Source organism: Brachyhypopomus gauderio, chromosome 7 (assembly GCF_052324685.1).
Source record: "Brachyhypopomus gauderio isolate BG-103 chromosome 7, BGAUD_0.2, whole genome shotgun sequence".
Taxonomy (NCBI): domain Eukaryota; kingdom Metazoa; phylum Chordata; class Actinopteri; order Gymnotiformes; family Hypopomidae; genus Brachyhypopomus; species Brachyhypopomus gauderio.
Window position 1 is genome coordinate 6,878,560 of NC_135217.1, and position 23,583 is coordinate 6,902,142.

At 40.5% G+C, this 23,583-nt stretch overlaps 4 protein-coding genes across 11 annotated transcripts; 2 read left to right on the forward strand and 2 right to left on the reverse strand.

Moving 5' to 3' along the window:
* Positions 1-530: 530 nt before the first annotated feature.
* LOC143518623 (low density lipoprotein receptor adapter protein 1-B-like) lies at positions 531-4,636 on the reverse strand. Of its 4 annotated transcripts, none has more exons than XM_077011232.1 (3): positions 4,352-4,636; positions 2,139-2,738; positions 531-2,011 (listed from the first exon to the last, which is right to left on the reverse strand). In XM_077011232.1, exons 2-3 carry the CDS (start codon positions 2,698-2,700, stop codon positions 1,935-1,937), a joined length of 639 nt encoding a protein of 212 aa, XP_076867347.1. In that variant the 5' UTR covers positions 2,701-2,738; positions 4,352-4,636; the 3' UTR covers positions 531-1,934. The 4 variants fall into 4 exon arrangements, with proteins under 4 accessions (XP_076867347.1, XP_076867345.1, XP_076867346.1 ...); XM_077011230.1 differs by having other exon boundaries at positions 2,139-2,741; positions 4,352-4,635; XM_077011231.1 differs by lacking the exon at positions 4,352-4,636 and adding an exon at positions 3,768-3,956.
* On the forward strand, positions 4,019-8,849 carry sat2b (spermidine/spermine N1-acetyltransferase family member 2b). 4 transcript variants are annotated; one of them, XM_077011235.1, is made up of 7 exons: positions 4,019-4,281; positions 7,138-7,189; positions 7,291-7,374; positions 7,558-7,659; positions 7,860-7,900; positions 8,143-8,344; positions 8,639-8,849. In XM_077011235.1, the coding sequence occupies exons 1-6, from the start codon at positions 4,201-4,203 to the stop codon at positions 8,314-8,316; spliced, it is 534 nt and encodes a 177-aa protein (XP_076867350.1). In that variant the 5' UTR covers positions 4,019-4,200; the 3' UTR covers positions 8,317-8,344; positions 8,639-8,849. The 4 variants fall into 4 exon arrangements, with proteins under 4 accessions (XP_076867350.1, XP_076867349.1, XP_076867348.1 ...); XM_077011234.1 differs by having other exon boundaries at positions 8,143-8,328; XM_077011233.1 differs by having other exon boundaries at positions 8,143-8,849.
* Positions 8,850-14,893: 6,044 nt separating this feature from the next.
* Positions 14,894-16,390, forward strand: naa38 (N-alpha-acetyltransferase 38, NatC auxiliary subunit). Its single transcript, XM_077011239.1, has 3 exons — positions 14,894-15,013; positions 15,551-15,719; positions 15,942-16,390. The coding sequence occupies exons 1-3, from the start codon at positions 14,948-14,950 to the stop codon at positions 16,055-16,057; spliced, it is 351 nt and encodes a 116-aa protein (XP_076867354.1). The 5' UTR covers positions 14,894-14,947; the 3' UTR covers positions 16,058-16,390.
* Positions 16,391-16,788: 398 nt separating this feature from the next.
* On the reverse strand, positions 16,789-21,743 carry LOC143518622 (claudin-15-like). Of its 2 annotated transcripts, none has more exons than XM_077011228.1 (5): positions 20,859-21,743; positions 18,408-18,572; positions 18,180-18,261; positions 17,907-18,017; positions 16,789-17,694 (listed from the first exon to the last, which is right to left on the reverse strand). In XM_077011228.1, the coding sequence occupies exons 1-5, from the start codon at positions 21,073-21,075 to the stop codon at positions 17,595-17,597; spliced, it is 675 nt and encodes a 224-aa protein (XP_076867343.1). In that variant the 5' UTR covers positions 21,076-21,743; the 3' UTR covers positions 16,789-17,594. The 2 variants fall into 2 exon arrangements, with proteins under 2 accessions (XP_076867343.1, XP_076867341.1); XM_077011226.1 differs by lacking the exon at positions 20,859-21,743 and adding an exon at positions 19,588-20,048.
* Between the last annotated feature and the right edge of the window lie 1,840 nt (positions 21,744-23,583).

The following is a 23,583-nucleotide window of genomic DNA, read 5'->3' on the forward strand; positions in this document are numbered from 1 at the left end:
GTATACTTATATACTTGCTGTGATCTGTGATGCTTTGCTTTTTTTCTTATAAGTTGGGTAGTGGACAATTTCCTGATGCCTGAGTGAGGGATAAATAATTGTGTGTGTGTATGTGTGTGTGTGTGTGTGTGTGTGTTGGGGCGGGGGGGTGATATTTAGTTCCTTTGCTTCTATGTTAATTGTCAAGCTAGACCATAACAGATTAAATAATCACTGGAGTTATTACTTGCTGTATTTAGTCCTGAGCTGGCAGATTTAAAGCTGTGGGACTGAGTGTGCTCAGAACTGCTTGTCATCTGATTTAAACAGACACAGTTGCCTACAGCCAGGAACATAAGTATGTATGTTTTATATAAATGGGTAGGAAGGAGTTTACTATTGGGATCTATATGTCCAGTCTGTAATTATCTGTAAGAGGAAAGGTGGGTCTTTACTACATTTCTATAGTGACGTGAGCTTCAGATTACATATATAATGTGGCACTGAAATACAGAGAGAAAGAAATAAAAAAGGTGCTTTACACAATGGCATCAATAATAAAATGATATTTAAATGTTTTTCTTTATACAAAACACAGTGTACACATGCATATTACACACTTGGAAAAAAAAGAATATAGATATACTACACAGTAAATGTAGTTTGTCCAAATACATGACTAGCACAAGGCTTTCTATAAGGCACGTAGGGGAGAAGTGAGTCAGGTGTGGTGAGGGTTTAGGGCAGGGATGCACAACTTGAAGGAGGAGCCGGGCCAAAAATAAATGTAAAGCTGCTTGAAGGGTGCGAGTTTAAATTGTCGGGGGGGTGGCGAGTAGTGTAAAATGGAGACAAATTATGTCGCGATCCATTCTTAATGTTTACTTACTCCCACGGTAGCCCAACTAAAAAGTAGCCCAAAAAACAACACTGCAGGTTCGTCGTTCAAATTCAGGCACAAAGCCACAAGGCGGGCCAAATTATTTATCAGCCGCAACGGAGGCGTATGTTGTGCACCCCTGGTTTAGGGGCTGTGAGGTGGGGTCCCTCACTCCTGTGTGGCAGGAGTTTCAAGAACATAGCTGGCACGTCCTGAACTACTGCCCCACAACAACCTCACCATTCAGCCATGAGCTGACTCCAAGCCTAAAGGATTTATTCATGTGAATTGCAAAGTGTTTCCATTATCCTGATTTAATGGTGATGGCGAGAGCTTGACTACAACTGAACAGTTAGTGATCTTTAGTACTGAGATCATAAGTGCACTACACCTGTAATGAGACCCAAGTGTGCAGAGAGGCACAATGACGTTTCCCAATCATTTGCCAGTAGAGGCTCCAAGATGATGACTGATCTGGTTCAAGACCTTCGCCTCTGTGCGTGAAAGGAATGTGAAATTAACATTCTGTTGCTGAAACAGAAGGCCAGTGCCATCAGCCCGTGGACCGTGTGGAGAATGGCGCTAGAAGCTCACGGCAAAGGAAACGAGGAAGTGAACAATTAAAAAGGTTTTTGGCCTGTGGTTATGCAAAGCATAATTCTGACGAGAGCAGAACTCGAAGTCACTGCTACCGTCACTCATTCAGGAACATAAAAGTTGTAATATAAACGCTCTGGACGCATTATAACAAAATAAATTACAATAAGACTTGGAATGTTTTTGCCAATATTTGGAACGGTGATCAGTTTTAAGAAGAGGAATGCCACAGATTTGTGGTGCAGAAGTGATAACGTAACACACTTTCATTAATGCAACATCCTTACACCACAGGGAAATGGGATGTTCCACACCCAGATAAACTGTAGCAATAACCTCGTCATGCCAACAAAGACTGAATTTTGCTGACGGTTCAGGGTTCGGTTTGTCTCTTCTCCCATCACTCAGGGCTTGACTGGGACAGTTGGGACAAGTTGCAGCCGGTTTCTAGCGGTCTGGCCACTGCATTTGGTGTCTTCTAGTCACTGATGCTGGTCCTCCTCATTAGCACTCTTAGAGAGGTGCGAGAAGCCAGAGTTTCTCTTCTCCTCCAGCCTGTCAATACACACACACACACAGTCCATATTTTGTGTTCAGAACTTTTATGCACCTTCCTACCCCTTGTGAAAAGTGTAATTGAATGTACAATTGCTAGTCTATAGAAGAACAGTTCTTCACTCACCCTTTCCTGAGTCTACAGGTAGAGTGGTGGAGTTCTTCACTTTCCCCTTCCCCCTGATTGGCCGCCCATCTGTTGTCCCGCCCTCCACCTGCGTTTGGTTGGTCTCTCCCTCCTGCCGGTCAATCATGGCCCTCTGGAATGAGCGTGCCAGGCAGGCACTGATGTCTCTGGCCCGCTCCGGCCGGCTACACCAGAACACCCTGCAGTGCAGCTGCGCTCCAGGCTGCTTGCAGATGTAGAGGAAGACGTTTGGGTGGGCGGCATCAGCCGTGCAGTACGCGATGTCCCGCAGGTACGTTTTGGTCAGCTGCCTGCCTGTGCTGATCTCCTTCACCTCCACGTAACGCGAACGCACCACCAGCGCATGCTCCTTCTCCCGTGACGCCCCAGCGGGAGATCGCTCGAGCAGCCGCCCCAGGGCCTCCTCCGCCTGCTGCACGTCCAGGGAGTAGATCTTCTCTGTGCCCAGGTAGTGCACCTTAAAGAGAGGGTCTCCATGGGACAGACTCTGGACCCGGTCCCATCGGAACCGCTGACGGAACACTGCCGGAGATTTCCACATAGTCTGTGTGAGAAGGAAAAGGCTGACCAGAGACGTGCCTGCTGAGAAAGGAACCAATACAGTTTTTTTTTCCAGAATCAACATTTATCTGCATTTATTGCAATTATTCATTTGGCATTTGCTCTTATTCAGAGCAATTTACGATTTCAATCAAGTGACAACAATAAGCAGTGGTAAGAGTGTTAAGAAACGTAGGGCTTTACTGTTACAGCATGCTGCACTATTTGTACCAAACCATCTGATCAGCTCTCCCACTGTAATATCAATTCTCTAACTTTTTAGCTCATATAATTTAGAATGGGATGTTTAGGAGGGACAGGGTTCTCTGTGTATGGGGGTGTGCTCTTACTGTTAAGTGTGAAAAAAACCTACAAACGTAACTATGCAAATATAAGCAAATGACATTCGTCAAACAGGACTGTGAATTTGAATAGGGGCTAATATAATCTATGTTAGGCTTTTTACGACAAATACTTTTAATACCCATTAAGTAGTGAGTGTAGACATTTTACACCTAATCTACATCCTTCCTGCCTATGGACTAGATCATCTCATAGACAACACACACACAAAAACCAACCCAAAACACACACAGCCTGCATCCTCTGTGTTCACGTAATGAGTAAACATGTTTGCATGTTTTGGGCGGGCCAACGTCCTGTGGCATATGGATAAGAACCTTCTAGACATAACAACCACTTGTTTTTTTTTTTTTAAAAAAAGCTCGTGAATAAACACAAATCCACAAAATATATCAACAAACTTTAAAAGTGATGAAGAATACGGATAGAGTGTGCAGGGGAGCTAAAAGAGAAAGCGTTAAATCACAGTGACCCTAATAGACTTAGCCTAGAGCCTCAAAGTGTCTGAAACATTTCCCTTTCGCGTCTGTGTCAATTTGAGACCCGTTAGCAGTAATGCTATATGGTCCAATGGAGCTATAAATATCCGTTTAACCGGCGCGAAAGAAGCGAGCACGGATATAGGTCCGTATTCACCCGCCCGGACTGTCTTAACTGCCTGTCTGTAATCACAAAATGAACAGATTCAATAATGTTAATCGTTACCTTTATATGCGGATTAAAGAGCTGAACTCTTGCTGTACCCGTTATTGTAGGGTAACTCCGTCCCTTACGAAGACCGCTCGTGGTATTAGAAACTACTTTTCAGCATTCGCGGGTGATCTGTGAGGACCACGAAGCGTGAGGAGCACCCTGCGGTTCCTCATGGTTCCTCATGGTGCCTGCTGGACCAACTCCGCTCTCAAACACACCGAGTTTGAAAAATGCTCCTCAGAGATTCGGGTCGCTTATCTGCGCCCTCCAGCTCAACTCTGCCCCTCATAGATTTGACATGGGTAGAGGGTTTGGACTCACAAACACTCCCATTCACCTTATGTTACAAAACATCACCCTATATGAGACTTAACTAAATAACAAAACAACTATAATTACAAAGAAGATACGTTCGTATAGATATGTCACTGGAAAGTAACGATGCATGTCTACAAAGTACAACCTCTTCTATCCTACACAGTCGCAAGAGAATTCACAACTGTCGCCATCAACTTACAATAAGAAGGTACAAGCCTACGCATACAATACTGACACAAATCTAACATTTGTACAAAATTAAACGAGGTGTCGCTTACGAAGTGTCTTCTGAAAGTTCTTCGATGTGTCACACCAAACCCGAAGCTTGTTTCCACTCTTCGTTGTTCATTTATGCGCCATTAATCAGCTTTCCTTGCACGAACGTCGCGGAGCTACTTGTTTTGACACGCTGCTCGGTAGGACTTTAAAAGGTGATCAGGACAGAAATGCAATGCAAATTTCCTGTCGCTGCCCAGCAAAGTTGCCCAGTGTTCAACAGAGAGAAACACCACCCAGGTGTTAAATACTGTCAAATACTGAATTTAGTGTTCATAGTGTTCAAGCCTGTAGTGTGATGTGTGATGCTGTCGTGGAGTTATGGTCCTCTTACCGGGTGTGTGAGTGGGAGGAAACAACAATGTCAGACATTCACACACATTTAACTGTTCTTAAAGTTGCTAAATCACATTTCACATGGAGGTCTAACGCAATACAGATGCAATAGAGGTGATGTCCTGTGGGCTGTGGTTATTGTCCACTCAGGCACTGTTGGCACATTTCATGAAGTGAGATTCAGGAAGACGAGATGTTGTGCTGAACTGTAGTGATCTTATGACTGATGAAATGGAAAAACGTATGCTATAGCCTAAGGGAAAATATGTGTTTAAATCACAACACCCGTTCATTGGGGTTTTATACCTACGGACTATGATTCCTGTCTACAATATAATTCACATTCCAAAGGCCTGCAAACTCCAACTACTCAGACTTGAAAACGTCCTCCAGAAAAGTATTGAAATGCATGAACATTTTCAAAGCTGTGGTTTTCCTATAAGTTGTAGCTGATGCCTTTGCTTGTGTTTACCCATTGGAGTGGACGCACTGACAGAATTCCTTTGGTCTTGGCATACATCATCCTACAAATAACACAGTGGCTGATATAGTTAAACACTTCAGAATCCTCCACGATGATGCAGAGACCGCATCCCTTTTCAATGATCCCCCACTAATCTCATATAGATGAGACAAAGATATTAAAAACATGTCAACAGTGATAGAAATTATCGTTCAGATTTTATCTGTGGTACTGTGGACACAAAAATCCGATATTTTCTAATCATATTCGAATCTCTTTCCTATGTCTATGATTAGTATAGCCTAAAAAAATATTTATTCAGAGGTGTAAAGGAAACGCTTGAGAAATAAAGCCATGTTTTATTATGATACCCAAGCATTTTAATCACGCGATACTAAAAGGAAACCTCGCCAGAGTCAGGACACAGAGCCCTGCTGAGATCCAGCCTATAGTCTCAGTTATCGCACCGTCCACATTCATGGACGCGGATTTGTCTCGAGGTTGGCGTGTCCGGTAGCGGGAGTGTCAAATTTATTCCTTCTCAGCGGCAGCGCTATGCTTTCTCTGCATATCTATTCATTTTTATGAGCATTTCCTTCTGGATGAACCGAAGATCGTAGTTCAAAATGAATTTTACAGTTCGTGTTGCCCGACCTGAGGACTGCAAAGACATAGAGCGGATGATCATGGTGAGTGTTCAGAGCTGCTCAACTACAGTGTAACCCAGTAGCTGTGGTGGTTTTCATGAAAAAGTCTCTGTGTTTGATTGAGCTCCGTGGGTTAAACGAATTTTAAACGTGGCACTGAACTCTAACTCGACCTGACTAGACCGTCATTCCCAGAGCTCTCAGATCCAGAACGGACGGTTTTCAACGTCAGAGATCGAAGTCCGTCAGCTCTGAGTGGACCGAATGTATAGTTTTATAGTGCATGTCACATCACTGTTAACATTTGCACAACAGTACGTGCATTTCTCAAAACAATTAGTACAAAGTCTAAAACCTAGTTGATAGCCCGCGAAAGCGTGTCAGTTGCTCAGAATGGACAGTTAATTCCACAAAAGGAAGTATTCATGTCAATGAAAGTGTCAAAATAAAACGTTTGCATCAAGACAGTTCACTCTGTAAGCCTTTTCCAATGACTAAAAGTCAGATCATAGTGACACTACCTGAAAATGCTAAAGACACCACTATACTCGCACACCAATTTGAAATCTACTATTAAGTTACACATTACTGTATTTAGTGAGGTAAATGAGTACCAGACACCCAATACGTATTTTTCATATTTTTCCTGCATATGCTCTTTGCAGTGCATTGTGCAACAGCAAACTACAAACATATATAATTTACAACAAACACAAGTAACACCCTTTGGGCAGCTGTGCTCAACTGTAAACAATATTGCATTATATATGGAACTGAATTGGAAAATGCACAGTCAATCAGTCTTGCACATTTAGACGTTCCTGTCTGGCCACATATTTTCATTGACATCACTGCAAATATCATATACCTTCCACCTCCAGGCAGAGAAAATCTGCTCTGTTGGATTAAGGACTGGAGACTATAGGGAGGGAGATATTCCACCAGATTCTTTTAGTTCAGTGCTTTTTAAACAGACCTACATATGATGGCAAAAAGGAAACATGTTTGTAACCCAATATTAAAGCTTAAAGCAGTTCAATAAATGAATATTGGAAATATATAAATAAAGTGACCATTTGTAGTAAACTGGGGGAGAATCCATGATCTACGATGATGTGAAATGTGATGGTGAAAAACATTAAAAATATTGATTCAGCTGAAAACAGTTGTGGTAGTCATCAAAATGTTTAAATTAATGTCATTACTCTTAATAATTATATTAATTAATATGATACTCAACATTGTAGGTTAGCGTCGGTGCTGTTGTACCCACTATATACAAATCAGTGCAACATCAGTGAACAATACAATTTGAATACCTGACTTAGTTATTTCATTACAGGAGTTGGCTGTTTATGAAAAAATGCCTGATCAGGTGAAGATATCCCACAAAGGTTAGGCAAGCTTAGCCTAAGTGTGCAGATACGTCACTTATGAAACTGACTTGGTTAATTAATAACTGCTCGTTCCATTGTCATTCTGGTTATTGGTACAGAGCTGGTGAAGGACGGTTTTGGTCCAAACCCATTTTACCACTGTCTAGTAGCAGAGGTTCCAGAGGAACACAGATCTAAAGAAGGTAATGATATTCTGTAAGGAAGTAAAAGTTTGGTCCATATACCTCATGAAGTGATGTGTTTATTACTGTGTTTCAGACCATAAGGCAGACATTTAGGCAGGCTAGACTGCACGTGTTGTTCAATTGGTTCGTAACTGAAAGATCCAGTTCACAGTTTGGCTTTGTGTTGTTACACGTTCTCAGGTCACACCACGGTTGGCTATGCGCTCTACTTTTACACATACAGCACTTGGAAGGGGCGGTGCGTCTACATGGAGGATCTCTATGTCATGCCCGAGTTCAGAGGTGTGTGAGATAAACCTGCTCTTCAGCCAATTCTGAAACAGTAACGGTTGAATGCATTTCCTTCACCAACAGATATGCTTGAACTCATCAGTACTAATTGTGTAGTAGTGAAGCTGAAGACCATTAACAAACAAACAGGTATCTGATGGGCACAACACTCAAAGCTCTCAGCTGGTTAAATTTCTAATGCTCTTTTACAGGCCAAGGTATTGGGAAGACTCTGATGGCATCAGTAGCCAAAGTGAGTTTTCACTTTATTTGTTCAGTACAATCTCATCTTATTTCACCAAAAAGCATGTTTGCTAAGAAAGCTTTTAAGTTTTTGTACCTTGTTTGATCTGAGAATTTGTGAAATGTGTGCCAAAAAAGTAAAAAAATTAATAAAGTGTGCAAACAGAAATACAGAATGGCCACTGCAAGCACTGTAAGACTAACTGGGTAATGTAGTTCATTTTAAATGAATGTAGTTTTTCTTTGTTTTAGGTGGCTACAGAGCAGCAGTGTGCTCGTTTGCAGCTTGCTGTTCTGGACTGGAATAAACCATCACTGGATTTCTATATCTCTAAAGGAGCGCAGGACTTGACTGATAATGAGGGCTGGCATTTCGTCCGCTTTGATGGAGCAGCTTTGGACAAACTGTCACAGGAAGCACCTTAAAGGGATTTAAAGGTTTATTATGCAAATTGTATGTTTTCTGTGAATTATCCACTTTTATATAAATTAACTGCTCCACTGATTAAATGACTTGTGTGTTTTGTTTTTTTCTAATAGTCATTGTTTTATTGTGTGGCAATTGCATTTCCATCATGAACTAGATTCCCACATCACTAAACATTTTCGTAAGGGTTCAGAATAATCTTGTTTTACATAGATTATCTGTTGCATACAGTCTACTCCATAATACTACGTAGTACTGTCCCTTATTTTCTATGAAAGATTAGCTCTGGAATAAATGGGTGCTGCTTCTGTTGTGTTATAGTCCTGCACAGTGTACGCTCAACTGGAAGCCTCAGTCTCCTGAGAGACTCGATCTGGCACAGGCAGGACATTACTCAGGACAAGTAGGAGATCACCCAGGACGTCACCCAGGACTCCACATTATCCACCATGAGAAGAACTGAAGCTGTTTAGAAGCTCTTGTTTATTAACTTTGCAATTTCTTCATTAACAAAAATAAACTATTAACACTGTTCTATTTCTTCCACACCTACCTAAAACATTTGCACAGTATTGAATGTCCTTGCATGATTAATGCTTCCTGAGTGCGTGGTGATACATGATCTGACAACCTAACACCACTTACATTGCACACCACTCACAGTGAATGGAATTCTGGACTGGATCTCACAAACTAGTGCAACAGACCAGACATCACTTACCATATGCATGACAGAGTAGCAGGTATGTCATAAAATATGGCTCATATTTTAGTGAAAGCACTTTGAATTGCTGGTGTGTATGAATGGTGCTATATAAATAAATGTTCTTTCATGGATAAGCAGTCAGTGCACTTGTCCAAATGCTGATTGGCTATAAACATGTTTTCAGAAGTTAAAGTCAAGTTACATATTGTGATTACCTAAGCGATTTAGGTAATAAAGGAGATATTTGTAGCCTCAAAGGTTAGTGCACTAAATAAGAAATATGAAACCTAAAGTCAAAGAGGCCTGTGTAGGTTTCTGGGTGAGTGACGGTGGCCTCAAGGACATTGTACAAGATTAAACGCAAAATTCCTGTGTATTCCCATAACAAGCATGAAAAACAGGTTCATTATTACAGTAGCAGACATAAGAAATAATTGTATCACTATTGGGTAACAATTTTACTATGTTGAAGGCCTCTTTGTGACACTTTGTGGGTCTCTGTATAGTTTTTTGTCTGTCTACCATGGCCAGAGTGGTGCAGAAAGCAACTTTGTCTTGCAAGTACTTGGTGGTGTGAGGCTATCTTTTAAAAAATTAAGAGGAAAATCTTCTAGAGGGATATAATGATGTCATACTCCAACTGGCATGATGATGCATTTCAATTGGTATATTCAGAATAATTTATGGTTTGCATATAATGATGGAGAGTTCAAATGCCGGTATGTGAAAGAAGGTGGGACTGTGGCATTATCAGGAGGGTGTCTCAGAAACGTGTCAATCTGTAATAAAGAATGGGACCCGTTTTTGCTTGAATCAACACTTGGGTCTGCATCTTCATAATTATATGTACAGCATTTTAAAACTGCAACTCTGTGAGCTTGTGTGTGGGAAACAGCAGAGCGTGAACAATGACCTACGGGTCTTTGTTGAAGAGAGACCTCTTCCAACTAGCAATGAATCAAACATAGTCTGTCTGTGGTCAGGAAAACTGACCACCTCCATTATCACACTGCTAACGTGAAACCCAAAAGGGGATGAGATCAGGTGAATGAGTCCTGCCTTTATGAGCGGGACCATTAAAGAGTAACAGAGTCCTGCACAGAACCAAACCAGTAACCACTGGTGTCCCAGTGCAAGAAACACGGATATTAAAATCATCCAATATCAGCATCCTGTCAGTCATAAGAAAATTCACTGGTGAAGTCTCTGATATTTAGTCACCATGAGCTGGTTCTGTGATGTCAATTTTAATCAACTGAGCCTCAATTTTAGAGTATCTGTGTCCAACAAGGAGCATCAAAAGAATTTTACCACCAACCCACCCTTCCCCCGCAGCATGGGGGTATTATAGAGGCTTTTACAGCTGTTGAGATCACATGCAGACACGTTTAGCTCATTTCTTGTGTTGCTCACTCTGATGCGATGTGGTACAACAGGGCAGCCCTCAGACAAGCACAGAACCGGCACAAGCAGCCAGTAGCGATACCATGCCAAATCACTGTCAGCTTGCTTTTCTTGTCTAGAACCAAATAATGAGCATCAATTTGTGTGATGACAGTGACTGTGACATTGCTGAGAGCGAGAGCTGTGACATCTTTCAGTTGGTCTACCTGTTTGAACAGGTATGAACCTGATCTAGTAATTGTATATCACCACAGGGAGGAATTAAAGCTCATGACATCTGGGGCCATAAGAGCTTGATGCTTGTACGTTTGTGCTCATTCCAAACAGCTTGTATAGCACATCTTGAAGGCCCAGCCTGCTTTAAGACCTCCGCCTGGGTAGGACCTCACTAATGTAGTAGAACTACTTTGTGTGTTATTGCTGTTCTCAGTCTTGCCATGGTGCACGTCGTGAGATTGTTTTCGACAACCTCACCTTTGTGGCCGAGTTTGTCTGTTCCTCACCCAGTTTTAAGCCTCCTACACATTTGTTTGTTTCAGTTAGTGAAAATTATGATCACCATCACCTGTTTTGTATAACTGGTTTCACATACACCTGACTATAGTCCTAAAAAAACATTAAACTTTATGTACCAGGAAGATGCTGTTTTGAAGGCAAAGTGTGCTCACAACAAATATTGATTTGATTTAGATTTTTCCTTTGTTCATTCATTTTGCAATTTGTTAATTGACAAAAAATTTAAAATTTAAATTGATTTGATATTTTGCAGCATTTTTCCACATCTGCCTAAACATTTGCACAGTGTTGTATGTTCTGTTCGGCTGATAACAGAAGAATGCAAGATGTCTCTGCCTGAGAAATGCGTTCTGAGTGCATGGTGACAAATTATCTTATAAAAGTCTTGCAACACTCTAGCCCAGTGATGCGGGACACAACTCGCAGTGAATGTAATCCAGTGCTAGGTCTCACAAACTAGTGCATCAGACCAGACATCATCAGACCAGACATGACAGAGAAGCAGCTGTGAGCAGCAGGTATGTCATAAAATATGGTTTATGGATATATAATCATAAGTCTTAAACATATGCTTAACTAACTACCATACTCTGCAGAACAATGTTAAAGAAAAAAAACAATACTGGTGACGAATGAATATGTCTCATATTAGGCGTGACAAAATCTCTCTTCTCTACTGGTGCTTTTTTACTGGTGTTCTTACACGTTCTCAGGTCACACCACGGTTGGCTATGCGCTCTACTTTTACACATAAAGCAGTTGGAAGGGGCGGTGCGTCTACATGGAGGATCTCTATGTCATGCCCGAGTTCAGAGGTGTGTGAGATAGACCTGCTCTTCAGTCAGTCCTGAAACAGTAACGGTTGAATGTTTTTCCTTCTCCAACATATCTGCTTGAACTCATAATGCTACTTTAGAATATTAGCAAACAGAGGAGTCTGAGAGACATAACACTGCAAGCTCTCAGATGGTTAACACACTAATGCTCTATTACAGGGAAAGGTATTGGGGATGACCTGATGGCATCAGTAGCCAAAGTGAGTTTTAAATTAATTTACTCAATAAAGCCTCATTTTAAAAGATTTCTGTGCCTGGATTGGCTGGAAAAAAATGTGAAATGCACTAGGTTTGTAAACCAAGTGTGTAGAGAGAAAAAGAGTCATTGACAGCTCTTCTCTTTACGCAAGGCTTCTTACTACGGTCCACCGTAAATAATGTGATTATTTATTATGCCTAATTAATTATTATTTCTTATGCCTAAATAATTTGTTAAATTATTATAATATGCAGATTTGTCGAATTACATTTTAGGCATAAGGAACACTAGAGAAATAATTACAGGTTAATAATAAAGCATGACTTCGGAGTTTCTACTTGTTATTTATTTATTTGTATATGTGTGCACTGTTGCTCTCTCTACAGGGGAACTTTGTGCAGCATTATTTTAAAGTGGACAGTGTATTTTAGAATAACTGTGAACAGGGCCGGAGTGGGACACTTTTTCAGCCCAGGTGGGAGTTTCATGTCCAAATCCGGCCCAAAATTATTTTTCCCTCCCAATCGGCCCAAACTAGAGACTGACATGAGCCGGCCCATCAGGAATCCTCCCGAATCTCCCGATTAGCCACTCCGGCTCTGACTGTGAATAAGAAGCCAACTTCAGCCTCGCCACAAAAGGTGTGAAATAAACCGGTTGATGAACTTATTTTGCAGGTACTGTAGTTATTTTCTTGTTTTCTTGTTTGTTGTAGGTGGGTATGGAGAAGCAATGTGTCTATTTGCAGGGCTGTGTTCAGGACTGGAATAAAATAGCGCTGGACGTCTGTGTGTCTAAAGGAGCTCGGGACATAACATCTGAAGAAGGGTGGCACTTGGTGAATCTAGCAGAGCAGTCAAACTGAACACTGCTAACTGGGATTACAAAGCATGAGAATTACAGTCGACAGTTGTGATGACAGCCTACTAATTTCGTGTGTCTTACTTACAGTGGGAATGCGAAAGTTTGGGCACCCTTGTTAATTTTCCTGATTTACCTTTAAAAATCATTGAATGTTTGGATAAAAAAATTCAGTTAAATATATCATATAGGGGACAAACACAGTGATATTTGAGAAGTGAAATGAAGTTTATACGATTTACAGAAAGTGTGCAATAATTGTCTAAACAAAAATAGGCAGGTGCATAAGTTTGGGCACCCAAAAAAAAAACCCTTAACTTAATATTCTAAATATCCTCTAAACGCCTCCTATAGCTTCTAATGAGAGTCTGGATTGCGGCTGAAGGTATTTTAGACCATTCTTCTTTACAAAACATCTCTAGTTCATCTCTAGTTTTATGGTTTCCCAGCATGGACAGCTCTCTTTAAGCGACAGATTTTCAATAATATTCAGGTCTGGGGACTGAGATGGCCATTCCAGAACGTTGTACTTGTTCCTCTGCATGAATGTGTTAGTAGATGTTGAGCAGTTTTTATGGTCGTTGTCCTGTTAGAAGATCCAGCCCCGGTGCAGCTTCAGCTTCTTCACTGATTCCTGGACATTGGTCTCCAGAATCTACTGATATTGATTGGAATCCATGTGTTCCTCAAATTTAACAAGATTCCCAGTCCCTGTACTGACCACACAGCATGATGGAATCACCACCAAATTTTACTGTAGGTAGCAGGTGTTTTTCTTGGAGTGATGTGTTCTTTTTCCTCCATGCATAACGGCCATTGTTATGGCCAAATAACTAAAAATTTTGTTTTCATCAATCCACAGCACCTTACTCCAAAATGAAGCTGGCTCGTCCAAATGTGCTTTAGCATACCTCAATCAGCTCTGTTTGTGATGTGGGTGGAAAAAAGACTTCCTCTGCATCACTCTTCCATACAGCATCTCCTTGTGTAAAGTGCGCCGAATAGTTGAACGATGCACAGTGACTCCATCAGTAGCAAGATGATGTTGTAGGTCTTTGGTGCTGGTCTGTGGGTTGACTCTGACTGTTCTCAACATCCTTCGCTTCTGTTTATTTGAGATTTTGCTTGGTCTGCCACTTCAAGCCTTGACTTGAACTGTACCTGTCTTCTTCCATTTTCTCACAATGTTTTTCACACTGGAGACTGAAAGCTGAAATCTCTGACATAGCTTTCTGTATCCTTCCCCTAAACCATGACGGTGAACAATCTTTGTTTTCAGGTCATTTGAAAGTGGTTTTGAATCTCCCATGTTGCGACTCTTCAGAGAAGATACAAAGAGGAGAAAAACATACAATTGCCACCCTTAACTACCCTTTCTCATAATTGGAGTCACCTCTGTATGGAGGTCAAGGGTCACTAAACTTACCAAACCAAATTTGAGTTCCAATAATTATTAGTTCTAAATTAATTATTGAAATCAATCAATAAAATGGCAACAGTGCCCAAACTTATGCACCTGCCTATTTTTGTTTAGACAATTATTGCACACTTTCTGTAAATCATATAAACTTCATTTCACCTCTCAAATATCACTGTTTGTCCCCTATATGATATATTCAACTGAATTTCTTTTATCCAAACATTCAATGATTTATAAAGGTAAATCAGGAAAATTAACAAGTGTGCCCAAACTTTCGCATCCCACTGTAGCTTGTATAACTATGTTTGGTTGAACTAACTCATTTTCCTTAAATACCTAAAGGGAAATATATAAACATTTTGCATACGTGTTGCATGTTAATTGCATATTTTGTATGAATCATTCATCCCATGTAAGATGTGAATAAACCATTCTACTCTTAAAACATATTTTATGGTGGCTTTTTTATGTTTTAGTCATCTACAGCACAGACTATGTATGTTTATACTCAAATAATTATTGTAGTTCCACGTTTGGTGAAACAAATAAGTCTTTGAGACGTTCTAAGGTAGACATTAATTCATTGTACGTTGTACTCCGCAACTGTAGATGGCGCTGTGACTTATTGTCTTCCAAACAGTAGCTGTTGGTGAAACCTGCCGTTGTGCTACAGTTCACACTACAGGACATGAGGTTAGCAGTGACACAAATGGCAGCAGATAACGAGGAGAATGGCACCGAAATGCAAGTCGAGGTATGAACTACTTGGTTTCAAAGGAACCACATAAAATATGAGAAAGCGAGGTTGCCTAACATCTTAATTAACGGCAGCTTGATTTCAGAAGCAAGCTAGCTAACATGAGCTATGTAAACATCTGTGGTTTTCCCATATATCAGTTTCACCCCTCTGCAGAAATGGAGGCTGGTTTATTTGATATATTTGCCCCCTCTGATGTCCCACTGCAGCTGTGAGCTACGAAACTCCAGCACCTTCCTGACGATCAGTAGAGTGTGTTAGAAACCGTCATGTACCCAAACGAGTTGCTTGTGTTTCTTAGGGCGGTCCCTCGGTTCCTATTTCATCCCTCAGTCCGACCCACAGACTTTCATGATGCAAAACTGCTCCCACTTTGACAAACCACAAGATAAAACCACAAAACGTTCCGTGAAATAGAATTGTGGTGGCTCTCATCTATCTCTTTCAGGAGGCTTTGGGAAGCCAACTCAAAGTTTCACAAATTTTACTTTCTAGTTGCTTTTGATTTCTCACACCGTTTTTGTGTCCTCACAGCCAGAAGAATCCTCATATTCATTAGCTCGACATAAACTGGAGAACCTCCTAAATAAGAGCATGCGGATACGTATGACGGACGGCCGCACACTGGTTGGGCTCTTTCTGTGCACAGACCGTGACTGCAACGTGATTCTGGGGTCTGCACAGGAGTTCCTGAAGTCCACAGGTAGGTCTGAAACACACAGTTATTCCTTCCCTGATTACACAGACTTTACTGCCCTTTTTGATTCGTTAACATCACACTTCTTTACCATGACTTAATCGCTTTTGTCCACAGTTTAAGCTGCACATCCATTAGATAAAAAATCTCTCTTGCTGACTTGCTCTCTCTCTCCCTTCTTCTCCCTCACCTTCTTTCTCTCTGTCATCCCTTCCTCTCCAATCACAGACTCTTTTTCGCAAGCTGAACCCAGAGTTTTGGGTTTGGCTATGATTCCTGGTCATCACGTTGTATCTATTGAAGTGGAATCAGAGAGTTTGCAGACCAGCACGCATGGGCTTTGATCTCATCCATGGAGGAATTAAAGGAATCATGCAAAAACCTTTTGCATGCATTTGTGGTTACTGCTCCTGCAGTGCAGGTATTTGTGGACTTGTAGTTGTGATTTCATACTTTCTAAACTTAATACCAAGAGGACTTTCCTTAGTTGTCATGAGAAATACAGTTGTGTGTGATTGAGTTATTTGATTGAGGTGATTGAAGTGTAATTTGAGTTGTCATGTGACGATCTTTTGGCTTATTATAGAACTTCCCTTTGGAGGTTTTTTATGTTCGTATGAGATGCTAGTGTGTGCAAACATGCGAGTGCTAAATAAAACAAAAGTAATCATTTTGTAGTTCTGCACTTCGTGTCAGTTGAGACCAACGTGCACTTCCCATGACCCCCTGGAAAGGATTAACATCCAGCTGTAGAGATGCTCCACCCAACCCTACAGACACAACCCAGTCAGCCTCTTCTGTTGTCTAGTCTACACACCATCAGGCAGCATGTTAACAGTCCTATCTCTCACAGAGTACTGCTTACTCACTCTGTGGTTTGGAGCATCACTACTGGTTTTGGCTAAAACTTGCCAAGATGCTTTAATTTTGGTGTCCAGGTGACTCTGACCTTTATTTACTCAGCTTATGACTGAATTTGTATTTATTTATAGCCACATGTTGGACATTTTAAAATGACATTATTTTAAAATGTTATTTGAGTCATGAATTTAAAAAAGTGTACTCCAAATCACAAGCAGATGAAGAATTAGTTATGTTACCTTTGGCAAATCATTACAGATTGTGTTTTTTTTTTTGTGGGACTTTTCTTCCTTCATTGCAGAAGTGAAAATGCCTAATGGGCAGAAAATGAGAAGCTGAAAATAAAGTGTATAAAGAGGAGAGAGATGGACAAAAAACCCAGATGATGAAACACTTTATTAAAAATATGCATTTTGGTTGTCTTGGTTGACAAATAGCATTTCTAAACATAATTGGTTACATTAGTTTTTTTTTGTGATTAATACAACCATTTGCATATTGTTCGATGTTGTCAAAGCCAGTATTTTTAGAGGGCATGACTAATAGGAATTTCTGACCATGCTTCATGGTGTGTTCCTGTGCTGCAGTGAGTCAAATGTGCTGCTGTCAATGTGAAGAAAATCCCACAGGTTATTCAGCACAGAGGTACTGCAATGGGTTACAGTTTGACACAGAAATGCTACAATTACAGCATTTGGCCAACATTCTTATCCAGACCCACTTGCATGGCTATATTACTTTCAGGGGGGCAGTAAGTCTGCTTCCTGACAAACGATCTCATGACTTCAGTGATCCCGGTGTTCAAAATGCACTTTGCTCTACCTGTTGAGCTAAAGTATATGCTATGCTACGCTACACTACAACTGGTTAAACATCAGCACAGGAGCGATACAGCTGTTCATGCTCTCTGTGCCCAGTTCAGTTCTGTCAGTTGGGTTAGCACAGATAGTTAATCATCCATAAATTAGTGGCTTTTTTAGATCTAGCAAACTGATCGTGGCGATGTTGGCTGCCCTCCCCTTACACGTAAGAGTTGCGGCCGTAGTGGTTGGGTTGATCCTGAGACCCAACGGAGGTTGTGTAGGCGGTTCCTCTGGTGGGAGTCTGGTAAGGATATGGTCTGAAGGGAGGAGAGAGAGGAAAATAGAAGCAAGGCATTGTCAAAGGTAGTACCAATGCAAATTAATATTGCAGCCACTGGAGCCGAATACTAAGACTAGTCACAGCATGGCGGCCTGTGGCAGAATCCGCTGACATGGTTCTGACCCGGACATCTGACTCAGAACTGATGAAACAAAGAAACTAGTGTTGATGCGTATGTGATCACGTCACCGTTTCTCCTGCGTATTCCTCGTTCCACAGGCACACATCAGACAGCATCCTCCCAGCAGGGCCAGTGTGGCTGAACACCAGCCAATATACAGGCCTTCTCCTATCTCAAACCTGCACACACACAAATGTTTCAGACGCAAACATCCTAGATTATTTAGGCCTCTGATACTTCATACAATTAAAGAGCTTTGCCAATAATGTTTTAACATTTGAAGAAGTTAAACCAGCCCACATGGAAATAAATGTAAAATCATAGTTTACAAACATGCTTACTTTGTCCCAGGGTAGAGGGGGTCAAAAAAGTCTTGAGTGATGTTAAATGCATACCAAGATACAGCAATCATGGTGCAAAGACCTGCAGAAGAGAAATGCATTTTTATTAAAGATAAACCTCCCTCGGGTAATCATAATTGAATCTGACATTTACCTCTGACGTGCACCTACTGTGTAATTTGAACCGCAAGTTATATTCCCGTACTTGCCAGCAGAGGGCGCCCTTACCCTGCAAAATAAAGAAGACGCCTCCAAGCGCGGCGATGCGTCCTTTCAGGACGTAGTTCTCCCCTCCTATTTTGGAGCACTGCATGCCCACCAGGGTCGCGATGAGCCCGAAGGTTCCCAGCACAATAGACGCGATCATGAGCGCACGCGACGCCTGGACATAACCTGTCTCCAAAAGAAAAGGACCATTTAAGCTAACTCAGTTCTCTCACACATAAGTATTATGGCATATCATATTGGAAATGACATATTGAAAAATATTTGAATTTTATTTTATCTAATGTTGTGCTTAAAGACTTAAAAACCACAAAGCTAAAGGGAGAACAATTGTTTGGCTATCACGAATATTTTATACGATTATTTATTTTGTGGTTTCTTAGATGTAGGCCTAGTTGATTTATTAAAAGTTCAAATACATGTGTTTTATTTGTGAGTATAGTGTGTGCTGTGCCAGCAGATAATAACGGTGCACTGTTTCTCAACAGATACTGACTCCGATCTAACTAAAGACCATCACTAAAGTGAAGCGGCTCCCTACTGTAAACAACAAATCAGACGTTTCTGTATGAAATCAATTTAAGATCTATTATAGTATCTTTATAAAGCAGTTTTAAAGACAATATGACATTCCCTAAGAGTACTGATTTAGCTTATGTGGGTAAATAATTCAAAGCGAATTAGTCAAATTTGTCAAAATAACCTTACAATGAGCATAATTTATCTTGTGATATATTTATTTTATCATATTTATTTTGTAAGATAAAGAACATTTGTACACAGATTCACAAACTGCAATCTACACTAGTAGGAAACACCCGTATTGTTATTTGTTACGCAGTTCCATTATACCATTAATCACAATAAGCCATGCCGACCGGTATTGTATAACTGTTTAAAGAAAAGGGCTCCGTTGTAACTGGTAATACAATGTACAGCCAAAGACGAAACATCGTCCTTAAAATTAATTTCTGAATCATTCCCTGAACTGTTTAAAATTACAATATCATTGTGAGTTACAAAATGAATATTTTTATGACTATACATCGCTATTGTGGGCTTATTTATCAGGACTAATAGCACAATATCGCCGGATTTGGCCATCAAACTATTATTAGAATGTATGTGTGGTAAACTACAGCGTGAACTAAACGCTAATATTGTGTCCGTTAAAGCTACATACCGGATAAGCCTAACATTGACGGGAATTCACGGCAGTTGTGCACCCCGGTGGAGTCGGTTACGCAGGACTTCCACAAATTCTCATATACCGTCGCTGCAGTAATAACGTTTCCGTCCATGGACGAGACCTTCCAGAAGCGATGAGGAATAGCGATAGCTGCCATCACCCATCCGATAAAACCCAGGGAAAAAGCCATTACCTCGACAGCTGGGTTCATAGTGTAAGACCTTTAATGATCAAATGTTGAAATAAACCATAAACTTTTGTCTGAACAAGATTAACCAAATCTAGTCTTTTCTACGTTTCTCTTTAGGTCCAGCTCTCATTTTTGTTTGTTCCGCGAGAAGCAGAGTCTTCTTAATATTCCTTGAATGGCCCAAGCGCAGGATACCGATGGTGGCAATGTTTCTGAGAAGACTGATGAACCCCCACCTCTATTCACACCTGCACTCCTCCCATCTGATCCTGAGACCGTTATGGAAATACAGCACATGTTAATGGGACGTCCCCAGGGAGCGGTGTTCTCAACTTTAAAAACTATTTTCACTGTCAATGCAGAGCTAAAGCCGGTAAAAAGTCTCTTAACTCGGTACTGTTTTCGATAAGATTGTACAGCCTATATGATTAACAATTCACTGACAGTAGTGGGGTCTGACTCTACATAATTTGAAAAATAATTTTGTCAGCTATTTGTCAACTAAAATGATTAACTTTTTTTAAAGTCAGTATGTTTCATAAAACAAACCACTATTTCAGTTTTATTATTTAGGTTTAAATGTTTCGCAATTAACTTACTTAATAATGTATTCGTTATTCGTTAATATAAGATAACAATTTATTCATTATTAGTTATTTCTGAAAATACGCAAGAGTAACATATTCGGGAAATCGGAATATTTTAAAGTACATTTAACACTTGCCCACATTTTTAGAATATCCTAAGTACAAGGGTATATAAAGTACACATTTGAGAAAGTGGTTTTTTTTTCTCTAATCCTTCCTGATATTTTCTTCCGAGATACAACAGTTATATTATTAATTTGACTTTGTACATTTTAAATAACTATATATTTATTAAACCTAGCTATTCTTAATGTTTTACCCGTAATAAGATTAATAAGATGAAAATACACTAGCAATAATACAATAGCAATACACTAGTTTTCATCAAATTTTATTTTGCTGTTATTATTGTTGTCATTATTGATGATAATTAAAATGATGATGAGGATGGTGATGGTGATGATGATGAGTTGATGTGGCTGTCCTACCTGGTAAAGCGAGTAAAGACTGAAAATACCAGCAGTCGTATATGCCTGTGGAGTCATCTGCGCAGGACATCCACAGATTCTCGAAGATATTAGAGGTGATTATAACGTTGCCATAGTCAGTGGACTCTTTCCAAGACTGAGAATGTAACGAAATAAATGCGGTCACACAGCCCAAAAAACCCAAAAAAAGTGCGACAATTTGCAGTGTATCTTTCATTATTCGCCGTTTCCGCTCTTCACACGACAGAGCACCCAGTAGTTCGCAATTTTGTCCTGTTTATGTGTCAGGCTTTGTTCTGAGGGCAGGCTGCACATTTCAAAGAGACCAGGCGCGCAATCTCAAACTGCGGCGAATAAACCCAACAAGATAATCCCGCCCAGCAGAAGAACATTGAGGTAACATGTCGGGTACGTTTGTGCAATGCAGCAAACAGTTTCACCAAGTCGTGGACCACTACCATGTTTTAGTGTAACACGAAAACAAACAAACAAACAAACAAACAAAAGCGTACCGAGAGTCCAATCTAAACTACGAATAAAAACCTCTCAGTGGACAACTTGACAACTTGATTTGTTGGACATGATAGGATAGGATGAGCTTATTTGACAGCCTACCTGTGCTATCATCATTATACCCTATAGCCTACAGTCACCACTACTCCTAGGTGCGCCATCACAACCTATACCTGTCTGTAGTATCATCACCATTACTCTTAATTCTACTGTCATCACCATTACTCCTAGCATTACTCTTTCCTGTACAATTTGCATCATTAATATTACCCATTCCTTCTTTCATTTTGATTTGTTTCCTCATCCCAAGGTGATTGATTTCAACAATGTAACTCAATTGATTTAACTGATCTATTGGTCAAAACTGACTGAATAAAATTGTGTGCAAAATCTTGTATCTTAATTTCATGTAAGAAAGATATTTGTCAGTACATATCACTATAATTTGGCATTCTGGAAACATGCTTTGCTGAAAACACATGCTTTGCCACACTCAGGCCAGAATCTGGATGACAGAATATGATCGTCTATTGATCTCACTGTTCTGTGCACTGGTGGACGCTGACATTCACACTGGGATCCAGCTCAGCCCCATCACGGAGCCAGGATCTCCCCTATGGCCCTCAGACCTCTCAGTCAATTAAATACTGAAGCCGTACGCATGAGCGCCACCTACCATGAAAGCCAGGGGACAAGACTGCAGACTTTAGAGAAACCCTACAGCCTCAACCAGGATACCTTCACTGACTTGAAGTCCCATGATGCAGTTCACTGAGAGGTTGGACCGTTGTGGTGTCTTTCTCTGAGTACACACCATAGAGAATGACACATATCATATGTCCGTATGTAGGTCAAGCAATACTGACCGTAGTAGCTGTTGTGTATGCACCGCTCCTGACCTGGGATCAGTGGCTGTGACCTCTGAGATTTTTATTGATATAGCGGAGGACTGGGGGCTACTAGGCACATGGGTGGTAGGATAGTTGTGGGTCTCTGTTCCTGGAGGTTCTGGTCATGGATGATCATTGATCTTAGATTGGAGCCAGTAGGAGATGGTGAATTGAAAAACAGAGCCCAGTGTTGGGGTTGGGTGAAGTGTCTATTAATGACGATCTGTTTGAGACACACTAGATCTAATTTACTGGCTGCTTCCATGTCTTTACCAAAGTCTTCTGTCAGCACTTCAGATAAGCCAGGAAGGTAGTGCATGGAAACGTTCAATAAAGCAGACAGAACACAGGCAAATAACAGAGCACATGGTAATAACACGAAGGGCAAATGCTAGTAGAATACAAAAAGGCGCAGACTAGCATGAAATTTGGCTAACAGACGGTGAATGAAGGAGATAATCCTCAATACAGTGTTCCAAGTACAGTAGTAAAGAGCAGCAGGTGGAGAACTGAGGATGTACACAAACAATACACATTTTACAAACAATCCATATTTTACAGCACATTCCCATGTGCAAAATATCCTGAGATGTTAGTTCATGTGTTAGCATGTCAGTTCAGTAATACTGGGATTGTCAGGCACTTTATACAAGTCGTATTCAGTGTTACTTAGTGTTATTAAGCAGTTTTATTTAGTATTATTTTACACCATTAGTGTTTAGTGTTATTTAACAGTGCTTGCAGTGTTATTTGGGGTAATTGAGCAGTGAACTTTGATGATTTTAGTAGCGTTACTTAGTGTTTTCAGAGGGAACGATGCTAAGTGTTTGGCACTGGGAAAGAAACTGTAGGCATCTAAAAATGGTTTGATCATGTGTTTTGATCATACTCAAATATTTCAAGAAGTAAATATATATTGGAATATTATGTTAGAATATTATGGAATTATAAGGAAGTATAATATTCCTTATGGCGTAATCAGGGTTGCCAACTTTTCAAGATCACATGGAGTGAGATTTGATCTTTTGGGGGGGAAATTGTTAGCCGGGGGGGGGGGGGGGTGTGCATTGGACACAAATTAAGTATTATATCGCGATCGATCGATCACCAGTGGTTGGCGAACTAGTAACTCATTGATTGAATCATAGATGTAGATCAGAGATAAATAAACTAGATATTTTTCAGAGAAATCGGATGTATGGTGTGTGTGTGTGTAAAGCGTGAGAGTTGGCAAATCTGGGCATAATACTGGTATAATATAGACTACATATATTATTAGAATTTTGGGCCATGATAAAGTGACATAAGGAGGCCTGAGATTT